The 19,010-nt window shown below is 45.6% G+C and overlaps 3 protein-coding genes across 4 annotated transcripts in view; 1 reads left to right on the forward strand and 2 right to left on the reverse strand.

The window, feature by feature from the left end:
• Positions 1-1,411, reverse strand: part of agbl2 (AGBL carboxypeptidase 2) — a gene marked incomplete at both ends in the record, with an annotated part of 41,244 nt that extends 39,833 nt beyond the window's left edge. The window contains 2 exons of the mRNA XM_084171353.1: positions 87-153; positions 1,376-1,411. Coding sequence (XP_084027479.1) covers positions 87-153; positions 1,376-1,411 — 103 coding nt within the window. The remainder of the gene's footprint in view (positions 1-86; positions 154-1,375) is intronic.
• Positions 1,412-5,898: 4,487 nt separating this feature from the next.
• Positions 5,899-7,444, reverse strand: LOC311136749 (GDP-D-glucose phosphorylase 1-like). Its single transcript, XM_084171020.1, has one exon. The coding sequence runs from the start codon at positions 7,158-7,160 to the stop codon at positions 6,045-6,047; it is 1,116 nt and encodes a 371-aa protein (XP_084027146.1). The 5' UTR covers positions 7,161-7,444; the 3' UTR covers positions 5,899-6,044.
• A 271-nt stretch (positions 7,445-7,715) lies between these two features.
• Positions 7,716-18,980, forward strand: LOC311136905 (calcium and integrin-binding protein 1-like). 2 transcript variants are annotated; one of them, XM_084171220.1, is made up of 7 exons: positions 7,716-7,887; positions 8,226-8,260; positions 8,579-8,678; positions 17,893-18,046; positions 18,162-18,280; positions 18,527-18,615; positions 18,702-18,980. In XM_084171220.1, exons 1-7 carry the CDS (start codon positions 7,837-7,839, stop codon positions 18,721-18,723), a joined length of 570 nt encoding a protein of 189 aa, XP_084027346.1. In that variant the 5' UTR covers positions 7,716-7,836; the 3' UTR covers positions 18,724-18,980. The 2 variants fall into 2 exon arrangements, with proteins under 2 accessions (XP_084027346.1, XP_084027345.1); XM_084171219.1 differs by having other exon boundaries at positions 7,736-7,887; positions 8,543-8,678.
• Positions 18,981-19,010: the final 30 nt, after the last annotated feature.

The raw sequence follows: 19,010 nt of genomic DNA on the forward strand, positions 1-19,010 counted from the left end.
CCAAGTAACATTTATGTAAACAAATGATGCAAGGCAAGCCTCTTGAGTTTCCAGTAATTGTGTCAGGTTGCCAAGTGCCAACCTACTTGTAAAGAGTCCATAGTGCTTTAGGTGGTGCAGGATGAGTCTCTCATAGGCATCCTCTGATGTCCTCTTAGAATAAATCAGATAAAGCTTGCATTTAGCAGGCTAGGTGATAGACTACTGCAATTACTGTGATCATTTTGTAAAAATACTGTAAATATGTGAGTAACCGTAAAACATCTGGGGCCGGTTTCCCAAAAGTATCTTAAGGCTAAGTTAATCGTTAGAACCTTTGTTGGAGCATCGTTAAATCTCTGAGCCGTTTCCCAAAACCATCGTTATTAACGTTGCACTTGAAACCGCTAGTAATCTAACGCCTGCCTCAGACCACTCGTAGAACAGCTAAATGCGCCATTAGATGCTTTATACATAGAATATCTATGACCGCCGATAACTTCAGAACAAAGTTGACAAAAAATAAAAAAGTTGCCAGTGTCTTTGCAATTGATCAAAACAAGCAACGTAAATGAAAACCGAGATGACTCCATTAAAATAAACAGTTGGCTATAAGTTTATTTGAATCATATTGAAGTACATTTCATATTCAATCAATTTAGTTATATTTTGTACTTGTAGGCTACGGTCTGACATTTGTCTCAATATATGATGTGTAGCCTAACTTGTGCAATGATGTGCCAAATCGGTGATTCAGTGCATTTTTGGGGTGTAAGCATTAGAATAAACCGCCTCAATATTTACAGCCGTATGTAGTAAAATCTCTCTAGGAGCTGATCCGTTGTCAGTTTTGTGAAATAATTAAAATGTTAAGGAAAGATTTGAATGGAGAAAGCTGATCCGAGAGCAGCGCTCCTTTTCTTTCGATCCTAATCGGATCGACACATCATGCTCCAACGACGCACTTAGAAAACCTCTCTGCGTGGTGTTTTGGGAAACGCATGTTACATCTTCGGCCTTTGTAGGAAAGATGCATCCTTAAAACACGAAATTCCATCGCTATCGGGAAACCGGGTCCTGACTAGTAACGCTACAATTACAATCTTACCCTATCATAACAACAATCAAGTTTGTGTCTTGTTGGCATAGAATAGTTTGTAATAAAATAATGTTGCCTATGGCTGCAAATATTGTAGAACACCTCATGTATGCTGCTCTCACATAAATAATTCCTAGAGATCATTGATGAACTAGCTAGCTAACCAAGCAATCAAATAAATCATATGTACATGTGAAAATGTTTTATGGGATGCTTTTGCTCTAGTCATGTTTTTGTTAGTGGTCCACTCAACATGTTAACATTTTTCTCATCTAACTAACTAGTTACAGTACTGACCAGTATCTCGGTGTCTGTCTTCAATGCTGGGCACATCCTGGGTGGAACTGCAAAAGAGAATTCCCACAAAAGTTTGTATTCACGTGTTGCTTGCTAAATTAGCTAACGTTACTTAGCTAGCAGCACAACTTTAGGCCAGCAACAATGAGTGGTAACTGGTTACAGCTTCTCAGTTATCACATATTATTGAACATTCCTAACAGCAAATAACGTTAGACAAAACGCCAAACGTACCTTTGAATTAAAAACACGTCTTGACTTGCAAGAAAAGTGTGGGTGAACTTCATAGTTAGCTAGGTCACTTAACATCAGTAGCAGCGAGCAAAGAAGAACTTTAACTACACTGTTGCTTAGCAACTGATGTTCTGTGCACCGTTGCCATGGAATCAGGGGTGCGTTCAGTACGACAGAACGGTATTCAATGTTTAATTAAACGGAAACGATACTGTACTGAACGACCAGAACGACCGATACTGTACTGAACGAATGCCATTGTGATGATGGGGGCCAGAGAGAGATTGTATGGTGGGCTGTCTGCTGCACGAGTTTTGTGATTTCAAATGGTCACACTCACCAAACGGGAGCAAACGCACCTCAAACCGTCACGCAACGTAGCACACGTTGAATCGAACTGAACTCACCCTAGTTCTATTGTTCGAAGCGTTGCTTTGGTCGTGTTCAAGAGAATCAAGTAAGCAAAATGCTGCGTATAATTAATATACCAGTGGTGTGTGTATCTCCCGGTGTGTTCTTTTATACCTCAGTGGTGTCGAATATCCGACCTTGCCGCGCTCTAGTACTCCAGGCCAGCAGGTGGCGAAAATACCTAGCTACGGCAAGATCAAGAGAACGCTCAGTGCACCTTTTGATTACAGCACCGGCACGGGTAGAGCACACTAAGGTAGCTTGCTAGCTACACCTTGCATGATCTAAAAATGTCCAAAATACAGTTGTTAAGGTTTTTTTTCGACCAGCGTTTAACAGTTGCTGTTGAGGAGATATTCGGGGCAGTTGAAAAAAACGCTAACTGAGTACCAGGAAGACGTTTCTTGTTCAAAGGAGGAAAACGACTGCAAAGGCTGCTTGAAATCGCTGTTATTAAACCTGAGATCAAGCTACACAGAGCAGGTTCGTTAGTTTGAATAGTTCGACAACTCTACATTGTATGTAACAACATGTACAGTATTTATTGGACGACTCATATCAGCATTGCGCTTTCAATATTAGTGCTGTGTAAGCTCACCTACTGTCACTGTGTATGGTGATTGCAGTCTACCCTAGGCGACTCATGACAACGTTTACATTGTCCTTTCATCCAGACCTCCAACAGCTCACTCTCCATGCTCATCAGGAGGATCTCGCTGCAGTAATCCAGACTGTTCTGCAGTTCAGAGTGAAAACAGTGAGTGTCAATGGGATGGAAAGTGAAGTCCCTCCGTCAGGTTTTAAGCCAGGCAAATCAAATATAACATGGACAGTAAAAAGACAAAGCTCCTGTGTCAATAAGGGTAGGTGGCTAAGAGTGCACATGAGGCCTCATACAGGGGAGAAACCATACACTACCAGTCAAAAGTTTGGACACACCTACTCATTCAAGGGGTTTTCTTTATTTTTACTATTTTTTACATTGTAGAATAATAGTGAAGTCATCAAAACTATGAAATAACACATGGAATCATGTACATTTACATTACATTTTAGTCATTTAGCAGACGCTCTTATCCAGAGCGACTTAGTGAGTGCATACGTTTTTCATACTGTAGTAACCAAAAAAGTGTTAAACAAATCAAAATATATTTTATTTGAGATTCTTCAAATAGCCACCCTTTGCCTTGATGACAGCTTTGCACACTTGAAGTGGAAACGTCTAGGAGCAACAACGAAATGGTTTGTCGAGATCGGTGTGGATGAACTTGACTGGCCTGCACAGAGCCCTGACCTCAACCCCATCGAACACCTTTGGGATGAATTGGAACGCCAACTGCGAGCCAAGCCTAATCGCCCAAAATTAATGCCCAACCTCACCAATGCTGTTCTGGCTGAATGGAAGCAAGTCCCCACAGCAATGTTCCAACATCTAGTGGAAAGCCTTCCCAGAAGAGTGGAGGCTGTTATAGCAGCAACGGGGGGACCAACTCCATATTAATGCCCATGATTTTGGAATAAGATGTTCGACGAGCATGTGTCCACATACTTTTGGTCATGTAGTGTATCTGTTTATTTGCATTGGATGCATCTGAATCCACCGCATCCGCCTTTGTCGCACTTCTGCATCTGCGGTGAAAAGTGGCAGAGCTAGAGCAGTGTTTGTCAGACCATGAGACATCCTTCTCACAAAATAGACATCAGACATCAGCTGTCTGAAAAACGTTCCAAGCCAAACCTTCATATCAAGACCACTAACTACTACACACAGCCTACATGGTTGTCACGTCATAGTCAACATACTAGAACTAACGCATTTGTAAACTATCATGCAGTACAGTCAGAAATCAGTTTAGCAGTTACACCGGCGGGCCCCGGTGGCAATAAATTAATAAAACCAAAAGCTTACCTTGACTTAGAAAAGTTCCAGTTGGATAGCCATAGCCAGCTAGCTAACATAGCATCCATCTCTGAGCCAGGTGTTTGAGTAGGCTAAACTAGTTAGCTGCATTCACTAGCTAAGTAAAAGTGAAAGTAAAAAATATACTACCAAATATAGCTAGCTCTCTCCTCAATTAATTAATTTGTTCAAAACTGTTCAACTATTGTCTTTCTCTTTGAGTCAACTACTCACCACATTTTATGCACTGCAGTGCTAGCTAGCTGTACCTTATGCTTTCAGTACTAGATTCATTCTCTGATCCTTTGATTGGGTGGACAACGTGTCAGTTCATGCTGCAAGAGCTCTGATAGGTTAGAGGACGTCCTCCGGAAGTTGTCATAATTACTGTGTAAGTCTGTGGAAGGGGGTAAGAACTATGAGCCTCCTAGGTTTTGTTTTGAAGTCAATGTACCCAGAGGAGGATAGAAGCTAGCTGTCCTCCAGCTACACCATGGTGCTACGCTACAGAGTGCTGCTGAGGCTACTGTAGACCTTAATTGAAAAACAGTGTGTTTTAATCAATTATTTGGTGACCTGTGAATATAGTTAGTAGTTTTATCTAAAAAAGATAACTTTGAATGTTTCACAATATTTATGAAATTCCCTAAGGATGGTCCTCCCCAGGTTTCTCACCTAGATCTGTTTAGTCCTAATGCTGGTCACAGTATATGAGAGGAGTAAATAGCAACCCGTGAGAGAGACAACCTATGTTGAAATTGTTTGTGAAGGTGTTCTAATATGGTGGGAGGAAAGGAAATAAGCTACTTAGGTTCACTGGCATACCAGACACCCCTGCAGCCCCCGCAAGGCAGGGGGGCCCATGCGCCTGTCATTGATGTCTATTTTTTTTAAATGGAATAAATCATTTTGACAGTAACCCTCAAAAAACTCGGGTGTCCTAAAGCTCATATCATACCGAGAGCCTAATGCTTCTTATGTAGTTATTTATGAGTTTTAGTTTAGAAAACGATCTCTCCGCAGAAGCGACAGTTACAGGGATGGTAAAAACAGCTTGATTGCCGTAGCAACATCAGGGAAACTGGCCAGAAGGGAGGAGTGCTTCAAATACAGCAGTTCTGCAACATCTTTAATTGAGCCTCTCATTATCCTTAATTGCCGGCCTCATCAACACATTACGGAAAGAGATTAACTATATAGGAAGCTCTGGTCATCTGGATACTGGACAGCCAATAAATTGGCAGATGCAAACAGATTATCATATTTAGCGGACAACAGTTCTTGAGGGCTTGAACAAAAAAAGCAGTTTGCGATTTTCGTTCATACTGGTGAACAGGCGTTTGAGTTGTGTGGTGGCAATATCAACAGTCCCTTATCTCTGGTATATCATGGCATGCATCATTCAATACTAAGTTAAAATTATGTGCAGCGCAATGGACATATAATATGCACAATGTCTCAGGAAAGACTGTCTGGGTTGACAATACTCAGTATAGAAAACAGCCTACAGGCCGCGGTGAAAACATTTGCACACAAAAGGAGGACCATGGAGTCTCTCAAATTGGATTTAAGTCAATTTAGGCATAACTTAATTTGCCTTGAATATTGCAGCCTATTTGTGTAGGTTATTAGCCAGACAAAACCCGCTGAGTTCAACAATAAATAGTGGCTGAATTTATCCTCAAGCCAACTACTTTGTTCCTCATTGTCGCGCTATTTGATGTGTAATTTTTATAAAAAAGTTTATAAGTAGCACCTACATCGCAGCTGAAGACAGTATATAAGCTATAGATAGCACAATGCATAATGAAACCTTAGTGTTTGAGGGTGACCTGACTGTATTACTTGGCATTAATAGACTAGCTTTATGCACAACTACTTTCTATTCAAGCTGGGAGAGAGTGTGAGGCAGGTTCAGGTATCCTATGCAGGACAGTTGTATATATATTTTTAAAATCTGAGAAACTGCATTACGCCAGTGCTTATGGTAATACATAAAAAAAAAATCAATAATAAAGGTACTGCGATTTCAAGTATGTTTTATTCAGTTGAGATTTGTTGAGCTATTGTTTAATGCTCATGAAATATAATAAGCACAATTGTTCACTTCCAGGTAAATCAGGCTTAAACGTCTTTCTGTAAATGTGCAGTTAGTTGCTGTTCCAACTGAAGAAACTGTTGGTCAGGCAGCAGATACCTCTGAATGATGGCCATCACATCTTTTTCAGTGCTGTGTTCAAAGTCATGTCTGTTCTTGAATGGTAAATGTCCAGCCAGCTCACACAGAGCCACATTGAAGGCAGATTCATCTTTGGCACCAAAGCAGGACCTCCTGGGCCACACGACAATGCGCACACCTCGCCTGGCACGCACATCAGACTCCCCAGGTGGGCAGCCTCGGGTGAAAAACAGGTTGTGTGCCTTGTTCCCCTCCACCAATGAGTCTGTGACCAGACTAATGGCACGGACAACTTTCTCAAGGTCATTCGTTTCAGCGTAGAACATAAAGCCGATGGGGAAGTCTGTCAGACGGTAAAATCCCTTTTCCGGCAATAAGGGTTGGGTTGAAGCAGTTTCTAATTTTAGCTCCTGGTTCATGTAGTATCCATGGAGGTGGAGATGATTGACAGATGCAAACGCACCAAGACTATTGAATCCCATCCGGAAGCCCGGGTCAGAACTCAGGAGCACAGATTCAATTCCGATTTGGATGGCAGCAGGGGTCAGGACCTGTGGAGAACACTGGGTGGGCTCTGGAACGAATAAACAGTGGCCAAATTCCAATGGGCTAACATTGACCACCACCATAATTCTACAGAGTTCATCACATGGGTGTCCATTTTCTTTACAGGGGTCCCCACCTTTGTGACGCAAGGTAGGCTCAATTTGTTTACTCATCTCAAAAAGGACTTCCTTTGGATTGATTTTGTTGAAGTTGAACTGCTTGGTGTCAAAGTTTTGTTTGATGCTTAATATTTCCTGAGGCTGTCTTCTCTCTATCCCTCTTTGAATATTCAGTTGGGCCACATATCGAGCCGGCCCAGGTAAAATTCGTGTCTCCAAGTCACCCAGGTGATAACGGAACAGCCCTCTGCCCATCCTGTCAGTCCAGCCGGCTTGAATTGTGGTGTCAAATTTAGACATCGAGGCCGTTCGGTCACCACATCCAGACCAGCAAACATGGTCAGCAAAATCCCGGTTACAGTAGACGAAACGTGTTGGCGATTTGGCGTTCTCCATTGGTCTGCAAGAAATATTAGCACGGGTAGATAACCAGACGTTATGTGGCACGATGTGTCTCGTTCCAACAGTGAGATGTATGGCATGGAGTGAGAACGCCAAGTCTTATCTCAAGTTAAATGGCGTGTAGCTAACGCACCGTTATCTGAATCAGCAGCGTAGAATATAAATTACATACCAGTCAAGTTTATGTAAAAATCGATTTATAACCGCCAATGTATAAGTATTTTAACCCCGTTATGTACCACACAACTATCAGGAAGCAATTAAAAACATGGCGGCGTCTCGGCAGCAACACTAAGAAAGTACTTCCGGGTCTCGGAATTTCGGAAATGTTCTAAATAAAAGTTATCCACGTAATAGTAGAAAAGTGTCAATAACCTGTATTTATTCATGCTTTATACAAATAATTTAAGGGAAAAAACGGAAGTCAATGTGGATAGGATCCATCTTCGTTCTCCTGCTCGCCTTCCTGTATCAGCGGTTTGTATTGAGGCACGTGATCGCCGTCTGGTGGTGTGTTGGCGTGCTCTATGCAAATCTTGTTACTATGGTATATTACCTCGATTCAGGAAAGGGAAGTTGCTAGCTGCTTTGGAAAGTTATCGAAGCAGAAGGTTATCTTTCTCTGAAGTTAGTTAGCAAATATAACAAACAGAAGAAAGAAAACAACAACATGGGAACAACAGCAAGTCAATTAGGGAAGGATCTGCTCTCAGAATATCAGGTGAAATAAGATAGCTATCTAGCCAATGTAACGTGACACAACAAGTTGTTGGTAATTGTACTGGTAGTTAGGTTAGGTTAACAAATAGATAATTTAGCGAAGTATTTACCGTAGCTAGATAACGCGTTATCTAAAAACTAACCAAGTTTTTTGAATTATTGCCTATATTAACTCTCAAGTGCATTTCAGCTTTTGATGACGTTGTTAGTACGACAACTTGTTGAGCGCATTGCAAGTGACACAAAACTGATAAAAGCAAGAATTTGAGGCATAACTATATATCAATTTGGAATGTGCGTGGTGTATTTGAAAATAATGTACCAACACTTCCCCTCCAGGAGCTGACATTTCTTACAAAACAAGAAATTCTGCTGTAAGTAATTACTGTTATTCCCCATTATTTCAATTCACTGATGTTATTGTTTTCAATATCCTTTTTGATCGTATAGTAAACATATAGGCTTTATCTTGTCAGAGCCAAACTTCCTTGTCAACTCAACTTTAATCCTTACTTATGCAAAGTACTAAAGTCTAATTTACAAGGAAGTTTGACAGGCAAGATGGATTTACTGTAACTGTTTGAACTAGGTTGGAAAGGTTTGTCATTGTACATCTATTGCGAAAGAGACTTGCTGAGCAATCAACATCCATACAGGCAGAGTGGAGGTTGTGTGATGCATGTTTTCTTTAGGGCACACAAGAGATTCAGTGAATGCCTCTCCAAAGAGGACAAAAACCTCCCCACCCCCCGAGTGCCCATGGAGAAAGTCCTTTCACTGCCAGAACTCAAGGTGACAAGATTGCAATTGAAATTCTACTAAATTACTAATTCAGGGAGTAAATTGTTATTATTTGTTTTACTTTAACGTTGTTAAAAACATTTTTGTGTAGCAAATGTTTGATTTGCTTTTGTTCCTTAAAGGCCCAGTGCAGTCAATGTGATTTTATTGTTTTCTATACATTTCCACACTGAGGTTGCAATAATATTGTGAAAATGATAATGCTCTTTTAGTGTAAGAGCTGTTAGAAAAGCGTTGGCCTTTCCATGGTTACATCACCATGCAGTACATTTGTTAATAGTTTTACACTCTCCGCTCAGACCACTCCCAGACAGTCCTAGCAAAATTCTTGCTTGAGAAATTGCACTTTGCTAAGAAAATACAGTTGAAGTCGGAAGTTTACATACAGTTAGGTTGGAGTCATTAAAAATAGTTTTTCAACCACTCCACAAATTTCAGGTGAACAAACTATAGTTTTGGCAAGTCGGTTAGGACATCTACTTTGTGCATGACACAAGTAATTTTTCCAACAATTGTTTACAGACAGATTATTTCACTTATAATTCACTGTATCACAATTCCAGTGGGTCAGAAGTTTACATACACTAAGTTGACTGTGCCTTTAAACAGCTGGGAAAATTCCAGAAAAATATGTCATGGCTTTGGAAGCTTCTGATAGGCTAATTGACATCATTTGAGTCAATTGGAGGTGTACCTGTGGATGTATTTCAAGGCCTACCTTCAAACTCAGTGCCTCTTTACTTGACATCATGGGAAAATCAAAAGAAATCAGCCAAGACCTCAGAAAAATAATTGTAGACCTCCACAAGTCTGGTTCATCATTGAGAGCAATTTCCAAACGCCTGAAGGTACCACGTTCATGTGTACAAACAATAGTACGCAAGTATAAACACCATGGGACCACGCAGCCGTCATACCGCTCAGGAAGGAGACGCGTTCTGTCTCCTAGAGATGAACGTACTTTGGTGCGAAAAGTGCAAATCAATCCCAGCAGCAAAGGACCTTGTGAAGATGCTGGAGGAAACAGGTACAAAAGTCTCTATATCCACAGTGAAACGAGTCCTATATCGACATAACCTGAAAGGCCGCTCAGCAAGGAAGAAGCCACTGCTCCAAAACCGCCATAAAAAAGCCAGACTACGGTTTGGAACTGCACATGGGGACAAAGATTGTACTTGTTGGAGAAATGTCCTCTGGTCTGATGAAACAAAAATAGAACTGTTTGGCCATAATGATCATCATTATGTTTGGAGGGAAAAGGGGGTACCTTGCAAGCCGAAGAACACCATCCCAACCGTGAAGCACGGGGGTGGCAGCATCATGCTGTGGGGGTGCTTTGCTGCAGGAGGGACTGGTGCACTTCACAAAATAGATGGCATCATGAGGAAGGAAATGTATGTTGATATATTGAAGCAACATCTCAAGACATCAGTCAGGAAGTTAAAGCTTGGTCGCAAATGGGTCTTCCAAATGGACAATGACCCCAAACATACTTCCAAAGTTGTGGCAAAATGGCTTAAGGACAACAAAGTGAAGGTATTGGAGTAGTCATCACAAAGCCCTGACCTCAATCCTATAGAAGATTTGTGGGCAGAACTGAAAAAGCATGTGCGAGCAAGGAGGCCAACAAACCTGACTCGGTTACACCAGCTCTGTCAGGAGGAATGGGCCAAAATTCACCCAACTTATTGTGGGAAGCTTGTGGAAGGCTACCCGAAACGTTTGACCCAAGTTAAACAATTTGAAGGCAATGCTACCCGAGTGGCGCAGTGGTCTAAGGCTAGAGATCCTGGTTCGAATCCAGGCTCTGTCGTAGCTGGCCGGGAGACCCATGGGGCGGCGCACAATTGGCCCAGCGTCGTCCAGGGTAGGGGAGGGAATGGCCGGCAGGGATGTAGCTCAGTTGGTAGAGCATGGTGATTGCAACGCCAGGGTTGTGGGTTCGATTCCCACGGGGGGCCAGTATGAAAGATTTAAAAAAAAATGTATGCACTCACCAACTGTAAGTCGCTCTGGATAAGAGCGTCTGCTAAATGACTAAAATGTAAATGTAAATACTAGTTGAGTGTATGTAAACTTCTGACCCACTGGGAATGTGATGAAATAAATAAAAGCTGAAATAAATAATTCTCTCTACTATTATTCTGACATTTTACGTTCTTAAAATAAAGTGGTGAGCCTAACTGACCGAAGACAGGGAATTTTTACTAGGATTAAATGTAAGGAATTGTGAAAAACTGAGTTTAAAAGTATTTGGCTAAGGTGTATGTAAACTTCTGACTTCAACTGTATATATATATATTTTTTTGGCCGTTTGAATTTAAAACAGTAAGGAACGATTAGTTACCGGAGTGTAACTCCAGTTCTATGAGTGGAGCAGAGCCCCATAGGGGAGCTCTGCTCCTAGTGGTTTACCCTCTGCCCTAAGGCAGCAACAGCCTGAGACAAAATTATGCACACACCTGCAGCCAATAGGAGCACAGGTGTCCCTATAAGAGGGGATGCCTCCCCTCAATCAGCCTCCAGAGATATTTATCTTCAGCGAGACTAGAGAGGGTCGGCAGGGCCTTAAGTCCTATGGGGCTCCGCTCCACTCATAGAACTGGAGTCACACTCCGGTAACTAATCGTTCTATATCGTGGAGCTCCGCCCCATAGGGGAGCTCTGCTCCTAGTGGTTTAAGGCGGAGCGTAGCGCTCCAAAATGTACTCCCTGCCGAGCCTAACACTTCCCATTAAAAATGAAAAGGTCAGGCCTAGCAATGGCTGCAACCAATTCCTGCAGTACTGCAACTAAGAACCCATACGGGCGTCACAATATACCGCGTCATCGGTTAAAGACCCGCCCCACCTAGTTTAATGGCAATGCCAATGACTAGTGGGCAGATCACCAGAATAGAAGCCATACTAATCTGTACTAGCAGATAGATGTGCCTCAATATCTTGTGAAAACACTACCGGCCACTAACGGAATGACACCAAGTGTCACTCTACATTGTGTACACGGTAGACCGCCTCACTCACTCAATGGAATCCCAGAGATTAGTGGGCAGGAACAAACATGGGTCATACTAAACTGAACAAGCAGATAGATGACCTCACATTCTGTCAAATCAATACATGCCTCTACTGTACTGAACCTGTCAGTCAGGAGTCATGCCACAAGATATGCTTTCCTATCCAAAGCGGACCTGATGGAAACCTGTGTCCAACGTCCTGCTTTTTCCTCTCTTTCTAGCTCAAGATTCCCCTTAAGCTATGCTGAGTACAAATCGAGCCAGAGAGATAGAAAGCCTATCTATCAAAAAACATGTTTTCCTAACCAAAGCGGACCTGATGGAAACCTGTGTCCATAGTCCTGCTTTTTCCTCTCTTCCTGGCTCAAAATCTCCTTTCAGCTATGCTGAGTACAGACCGAGCCAAAGAGTTACAAAACATATCTATCAAAAACACGTCTTCCTAACCAAAGCGGACCTGATGGAAACCTGTGTCCACAGTCCTTCTTTTCCTCTCTTTCTTGCTCAAGATCTCCCTTCAGCCACGCTGAGTACAGATCGAGCCAAAGAGTTAGAAGACATATCTAGTAGATAGAAACGGATAAATGGAGACGGTGTCGACCATGACGCTGCTCTACAAATATCCTCTACCCCTGTTCCTCTGAAAAGGGCAGTAGAAGCTGCTACTCCACGAGTGGAGTGAGCTCTGATACCCTGAGGCAATTGTCGCCCCGCTGCCTCGTAAGCTGTCTCAATGCCTTCACAAAGCCAATGAGACAATTGCTGTTTTGAAAGTGGTCTACCTAATGCAGCCGCACCGTGACACACAAACAGCTGAGGCGATGACCTAATCGCTGCTGTGCGCTCAACGTAACACGCCAAAGCGCGCACTGGGCACAGACAATGAAGCTTTTCCTCACTCCTCTCCCTATGAGGAGGGGGAGAAAAAGCCCACAACTCCACGGTCTGTGATCTATATGCACTGCAAATAACCTTCGGCACAAACGCCGGGTTAGGACGTAACACCGCTCTGCTCAGATCGCCATTAATGGCAAGGCAGTCGGGTCTCGTCGACAGAGCACACAAATCACTGACACGCTTAGCGGTAGTCAAAGCGAGCAACAGTGCCGTATTCATAGACAGCATCTTGAGGGGTATTTGATTCAATGGCTCGAACGGCGACTTACATAGCGCTTCGAGTACCAAAGCCAAATCCCACTGGGGCAGCGTGGCTCTAGGCATTGGCCTAAGCCGCCGCGTTCCCAATAAGAAACGTTTCACTAGAGGGTGGCTGAACACATTCGTTCCGCCAAACCCCTCATGACCAGCTGAAATCGCCGCTGCAAACACTCTAATGGTGGAGGGCGATTTCTGCTTATCAAACATAAACTGCAGAAAAGAGAGCACACTCTCAACCTGACAGTTCATGGGGTCCACACCCTGTGTGTCACACCATCGTGAAAAAACGTTCCATCTGCTGGTATACATCCTAGAAGTGGAACCGGCTCGTGCACCCTGTATGGTTCTGATCACTGCATCAGATAACCCACGGCGCCTCAACCTGTCCCATTCAGGAACCAAGCCTTCAGTGGTTGGCCGATTATGGGCAACTGCCCTATCGAGCCTCCCGCCTGGGTCAACGCGTCCCGTCGATGTGGAATTGGCCAAGGTGGCGCAATCAACATCTGACTCATCTCTGCAAACCACGGAGCCCCTGGTCGATCGGGGGCTATCAATATTATTGACAGCCCTCCTGATCTCACCCTGGCTAGCAGTGGGAGAATGCAAGACAGCGGAGGGAATGCATACAGAAGAACTTTCGGCCACGGGTAGTGCGCGAATGCGTCTCTTCCCAGTGGTGGTTCGTCCTGTTCCCTCAGGGAGAACCATAGGGGACATTGCGCGTTCACGCGTGACGCAAATAGATCCACCTCTCCCGAACTGTTCCCAAATTTGGAGAACAATGTCCGGATGCAGACACCACTCGTCGTCTCGAGGACCCCCTCTTGACATGAGGTCTGCCCCTACGTTCAAGTAGCCCGGAATGTGTGCTGCTCTCAACGAGCGAAGGTGCTTGTGAGCCCACAGCCACAATTCCTTTGCCGCCCGGTGGAGAACAGGAGACCTGACTCCTCCCTGGCGATTTATGTGAGCTACTGTGGTCCGGTTGTCTGACCAGACCAGCACATCGCGACCCCGAAGGGTAGACGCGAAGTGGGTCAGAACCAGTCGAACCGTTTCCAACTCCAAGAGGTTTATGTGACGACTCGATTGAGGCCACACACCTCCTATCGCTTGAGTCTGACATGTCCCTCCCCATCCAGTCAGAGAGTTATCTGTGAACACTGGAATGTAGGATGACACCTTGCCCATCGGGACTCCGTGCGTGAGAACGCTCGGATTCCTCCAATATTCCAGGTCTGCTCTTAGTGAGAGAGGAACCACCACCAACCGATGACGTTGACGCACTGGGTCTAGTCTTAGTTGGGCGAACCATCGCTGTATTCTGCGCATGTGCAGAAGTCCCAGCGGAACCACAGAGTGGGCTGACGACATGAGACCCAAAAGTGACATGATCGACAGCGCCGTCACCGTGTGATTCGGACGACACCTCCTTAGGGCTAGCAACAATGCTGCCCTTCGAGGGTCCGAAATTCGAGCCCTCATCATTACAGTGTCTAGCTGTAATCCCAGGTAGACAATCTGATGACTGGGCCAGGGCGCGCTCTTTTTCCAATTCACAGCGAACCCCAGACGTGTGAGATGAATCACTGTCTGTGTCGTGTGAGTGAACGCCAGCTCTGCTGACGGGGCGAGAACCAGCAGGTCGTCTAGGTAGGCTAATAGCCGTATCCCCTGACGACGCAACGGTTCCAATGCCGCCTCTACACATTTGGAAAACGTTTGAGGTGCCAGAGCGTACCCGAATGGCATCCTCGTGAACTCGTACGCCACCCCTTGAAAGGCGAACCGCAGAAACTTCCTGTGACGCGATTGTATCGGCACATGGAAGTACGCGTCCTTTAGGTCTATGCTTGTACAAAAGTCTCCTTTTTGGACACATTCCAGTAGACGTTTTGTCGTCAGGATTCGGAAGGGCCGTTTGGTTATGCTCTCGTTGAGAATGCGTAAATCCAAAATCGGCCTCACTCCCCCCGTCTTTTTGGGCACTAGGAAATAAGGCGAATATAGCCCCTTGTTCCTTTGCTCCCGGGGAACTACTGTGACCGCCTCCTTCGCCAAAAGTTCCGTAATCTCTGACATCAGAGCGGCCACTTTGTCTGGCGTTTTCATCACCGTCTCCACCACTCCCCTGAACGGGGGTGGGGTTCGATGGAATTGGAGGGCATAACCCTTCTGCAACGTCTGTTCTAGCCAGCGTGAGAGGGTACAGCTTCGCTGCCACTGCCAGCAATGCAGAGAAAGCGGGCGCGCGCGAGCGAAGCTGTGGTGCATTCAGTAGGAAGGACCTGTATTCTTCTATGGCCCTCGCCGCCGCTATTCCCCAGCACTGGGTTGGTGGAATAGCCCAAGGCGGGCCCCCTTCGAAAGGGAGAGGAAACATCAGCACGTTCTGAGAGAATCGGAGGCCTTGATATGTTAGTTACGTCTGTAACTCTAGTATTCCGGCCCTCCGTGAACGTAGCACGGGCTTGAGCTGCACTGACTGAGGTATTAACCTGAGACAGAGCGCCCTCCCCGGAAAGCAATTGCGTCATCACGCCATTGTCTGACCGAGACTGCTGCTTGCCATGAGAGCCGTCCACTGCAGTACTCATCAGAGTCTGGAAAGTGTGGTCTCTAACTGGTACCACAAGGTGGCGCCACAATACCTATTTTTCACTAGTCTCATGAGATTGCTCAACTGCACACTCTAGGTGTGGTGAGCTGTACTCAGAGTAGTGGGTATTGTTACATTCTGAATTGACCGGGGGCGCCAATACATTGGTTACACCTGTAACTCTAGTATTTCGGCCCTCCGTGAACGTCGCACGGGTCTGAACTGCGCTGGCTGAGGCATTAGCCTGAAGCAAGGCGTCATTCCCAGCTAGCGGCTGCGTCTTCATGTCATACTTAGACTGAGACAGCTGCCTGCTATGTGAGACCTTTACTACAGAGCTCCTAGGAGTCTGTAGTGTACGATCTTTATTAGGTGAGCTAAGGCTACGCCTTGCTGCCCTTTTCTCCTTCCTCTCCTGTGTGTGTTCAACTACGCACCTTCGGTGGGTTGAACTACACTCAGGATGGTGGGAGAAAATCATGGGGCGTGAAGTACTCTGAACGTTTTGCAACGTGTCATGGAAAAGGGGCTCTTTTGTGACAATGCCCTGAACAATAGGGTGGGGGGGAACAGTGGGCTCTGTCGCGTCCAGCGCCGAGCCGCCAGCCGTCCTCTCCCCCTCGTCCCGTCATTGGCGCCGTCTCTTCTGGCTGACCTTCTGGTGCTGCCAGGACGGTTTCATGACGACCTCTCTCGCCGGCGGAATCGTCGCAACCACTGCCGTCGCTGGGGGGGCCGAGCCCGCTCGCCTGCTGTCAGTGGTCGGCGTCTGTCGCCTGGCCCGTCGCCTCCCTGTAGATCTACTGGGGGCGTTAGAGGGTGGTGGGTTAGCTGATGCCTGGCTAGACTTCCTTGCCAACGGCAGGTATTTAGCCAGGTGCTTCCTTTCCTCGTCGAGCTTACCGAATCGCTCCGTCGCCTCTTTAACGGCGACCCCAAAGAGGCCCTCGCTAGAGAGGGGAGCGTTCAGCAGCGAGGCTCTGTCCGTCTCCTTCATGGCCGTCATGGACAGCCAGAGGTGACGTTCCATGACCACCGAAGTGGCCATGGACCGGCCTGCACATATCGCCGACGCCTGTGTCAGGTGAAGAATAGAGCCAGAAATCCTGGACGCCTCTTCAACCTCCTCGCTGGTCAACTCAGACCTACCCGTTGTTAGACGGGATAGGGAGGCCGCGAGGAGGGCAATGTTGTTAGCTGCTGACACAGCCTGGGCTCCCAGCGTAAAGGACTTCTCAGCCAGCTGTGCTGTGAGTCTGTCCTTTTGTGCTGGCAAGGTGGCTTTCTTGGAGGCCGCCCAGAGACTCGAACCCGGCACTAGATACGCCGCCATGGCGCTCTCGAGCCTAGGGATTCCCTTGGCAGCCCACTCATGTCCAGCCACTCTCGTGAATGGGGAGTACACCCTGGCCGGTGAACGCGCCGCCAGGGGTGCTTCCCACGAGCCCTCGACATACTTCCCAAGAGAAGGCATAGCAGGAGCCAGTGGCTCAGCTGCCTTTCTCGGTCGAGAGTAAGGGCCGCCCTCCATCATATCAACCTCCACAGGGGGCAGCGCTATCTCTAGTCGCTTAGCGGCTCTCTCAATGAGTCCAGGGAAGTCCGAACGCAGAGAGGCCGCTGCGAAGGACAGGGCTACTGACGTGTCAGAGCCCGTGTCGTCATCGCACAAGGAGCCATAAGACCTCTCACTCCCCAAAGGGAAGGGGGTCTTGAAGGTCTGCGTCAGAGGGTCGGATTGTTCCATTGGAACATCCATCTCTGCGTCCCTCTCCTTGTCATCCCCTGAGTCAGCGCTGTCCGACGACGCCTCTGAAGCAGAGGCGAGAAGAGACAGTACATCCTCTAGGGGGATATCCTCCCTAAAAAACGCCCAACGCTGCTTCCTCACCTTCATAGGAAGGAGGGCGCAGGAGGCGCAATTAGGGGGATTGCCGGTCCCGTCCTTGGCATGCTGCGGCCCCAAACACACGAAACAAAGGTCGTGGGGGTCCGCAGACGCCATGGAGGTGCATCGGCACTGAGCCCTGAAAAGGGCTTTTGGGGGTGGAAAATCTCCCGGTGTGCTCATTCTAGAAGACGTCGATGGCTGGCTCATCGACGGCGATTTCTTCCTGAGTCTTCTACTTCGTCTCTTCTTGGCTTCTTCAGTCTAGTCGTCCAGTCGCTGAAGATAAAGGGAGGCTGATTGAGGGGAGGCATCCCCTCTTATAGGGACACCTGTGCTCCTATTGGCTGCAGGTGTGTGCATAATTTTGTCTCAGGCTGTTGCTGCCTTAGGGCAGAGGGTAAACCACTAGGAGCAGAGCTCCCCTATGGGGCGGAGCTCCACGATATAGAACTTAATTGTTACCCAGAAATGATTCGATATTGAGATAAAAATGGCTGCATTGGACCTTTAATGTTTATGTTCTGTCCCCACCCTTTAGTCCAACCCTTTCAGAAAAAGGATCTGTCACGTATTCTCAACGTCTGATATGAAAGATGGAAGTCTCACCTTTGAGGACTTCCTTGATCTCTTGAGTGCCTTCAGTGATTCAGCTACACTGGAAATCAAGTCCCACTATGCATTCCGCATTTTTGGTAATACAATTTTGACTTTCTTAGGCCTGTATATGTATGTAGTGTATTCATGGTTGTCTGGCAGTGTGTGGAGGGCTGGTGAAAACATTAAATTGGTATTGTTTTGTCTGTTCAGACTTTGATGATGATGGCACTCTGGATAGTGGGGACCTGGAGAAGCTGGTGAACTGTCTGACTGGTGAGACAGATGACACAAGGCTTACCCCTGAAGAGATGAGGCAGCTCATCAGCAATGTGAGTTAACAGATTATGGCCACTATTGCCTGGTTCTTTCCAATGTGGGCCTACCTCAGGGGAGACCATAAACTGGGAAGAGCATCAGCCTAGCCTATAGCAGCAGCTCTGGCAGATTTGAATACTGTCTCAAAGCAGGAAATTGCATTGCTGAGTATGATCTATAGTCATATCGCTGAGTCTACCTTTCAGGTCTCCATTTGCAATCTCCAAGGCTAAAACAATTACTTATTTACAATATTGCAGATTCTTGAAGAGTCAGATATTGACAAAGATGGGACTGTGAATCTGTCAGAGTTCCAACACGTCATCTCAAGGTCTCCAGATTTCGTCAGGTCAGTACAAATCTGATTAGAATACTCTTCATAATCTCTACATTGCACCTATGAGCCTCCCTCTAATGCTCTGTGTTGTTCTCCAGTTCTTTTAAGATTGTTCTGTGAAGTCTACAAATAAGACACCAGGATATGGATGCTTTGGATTCTCTGTCCTATTGATACTCAGAAGACCTCTTATTTTTTTCATTGTAATAACAATAACCTTTTAGAGATTTTGCCTTAAATTATCTTTGTCTCTGTAGATTAATATTTTCTATTATATGTTTGATAATGTATTTTTACATAATGTATATGCAATAATAGCTCTCTAACTGTATTTTAAAATCTAAATAGCTAGAATAAAAGTAATCAAGTCTTAGTCACTGACTTTGTCATTTCTCTTTTTTTATTTG

Source organism: Coregonus lavaretus (assembly GCF_964263955.1).
Source record: "Coregonus lavaretus genome assembly, chromosome: 11".
NCBI lineage: Eukaryota > Metazoa > Chordata > Actinopteri > Salmoniformes > Salmonidae > Coregonus > Coregonus lavaretus.

Excerpts from the sequence above, each read along its gene's own strand:
- LOC311136905 (XM_084171219.1), top strand. The coding sequence starts at position 7,837 with ATGGGAACAACAGCAAGTCAATTAGGGAAGGATCTGCTCTCAGAATAT. Across the intron at positions 8,261-8,542 it reads ACAAAACAAGAAATTCTGCT|GCAGAGTGGAGGTTGTGTGA; the intron begins GTAAGTAATTAC and ends ACATCCATACAG. Across the intron at positions 8,679-17,892 it reads TTTCACTGCCAGAACTCAAG|TCCAACCCTTTCAGAAAAAG; the intron begins GTGACAAGATTG and ends CCCACCCTTTAG.
- LOC311136749 (XM_084171020.1), bottom strand. The coding sequence starts at position 7,160 with ATGGAGAACGCCAAATCGCCAACACGTTTCGTCTACTGTAACCGGGAT.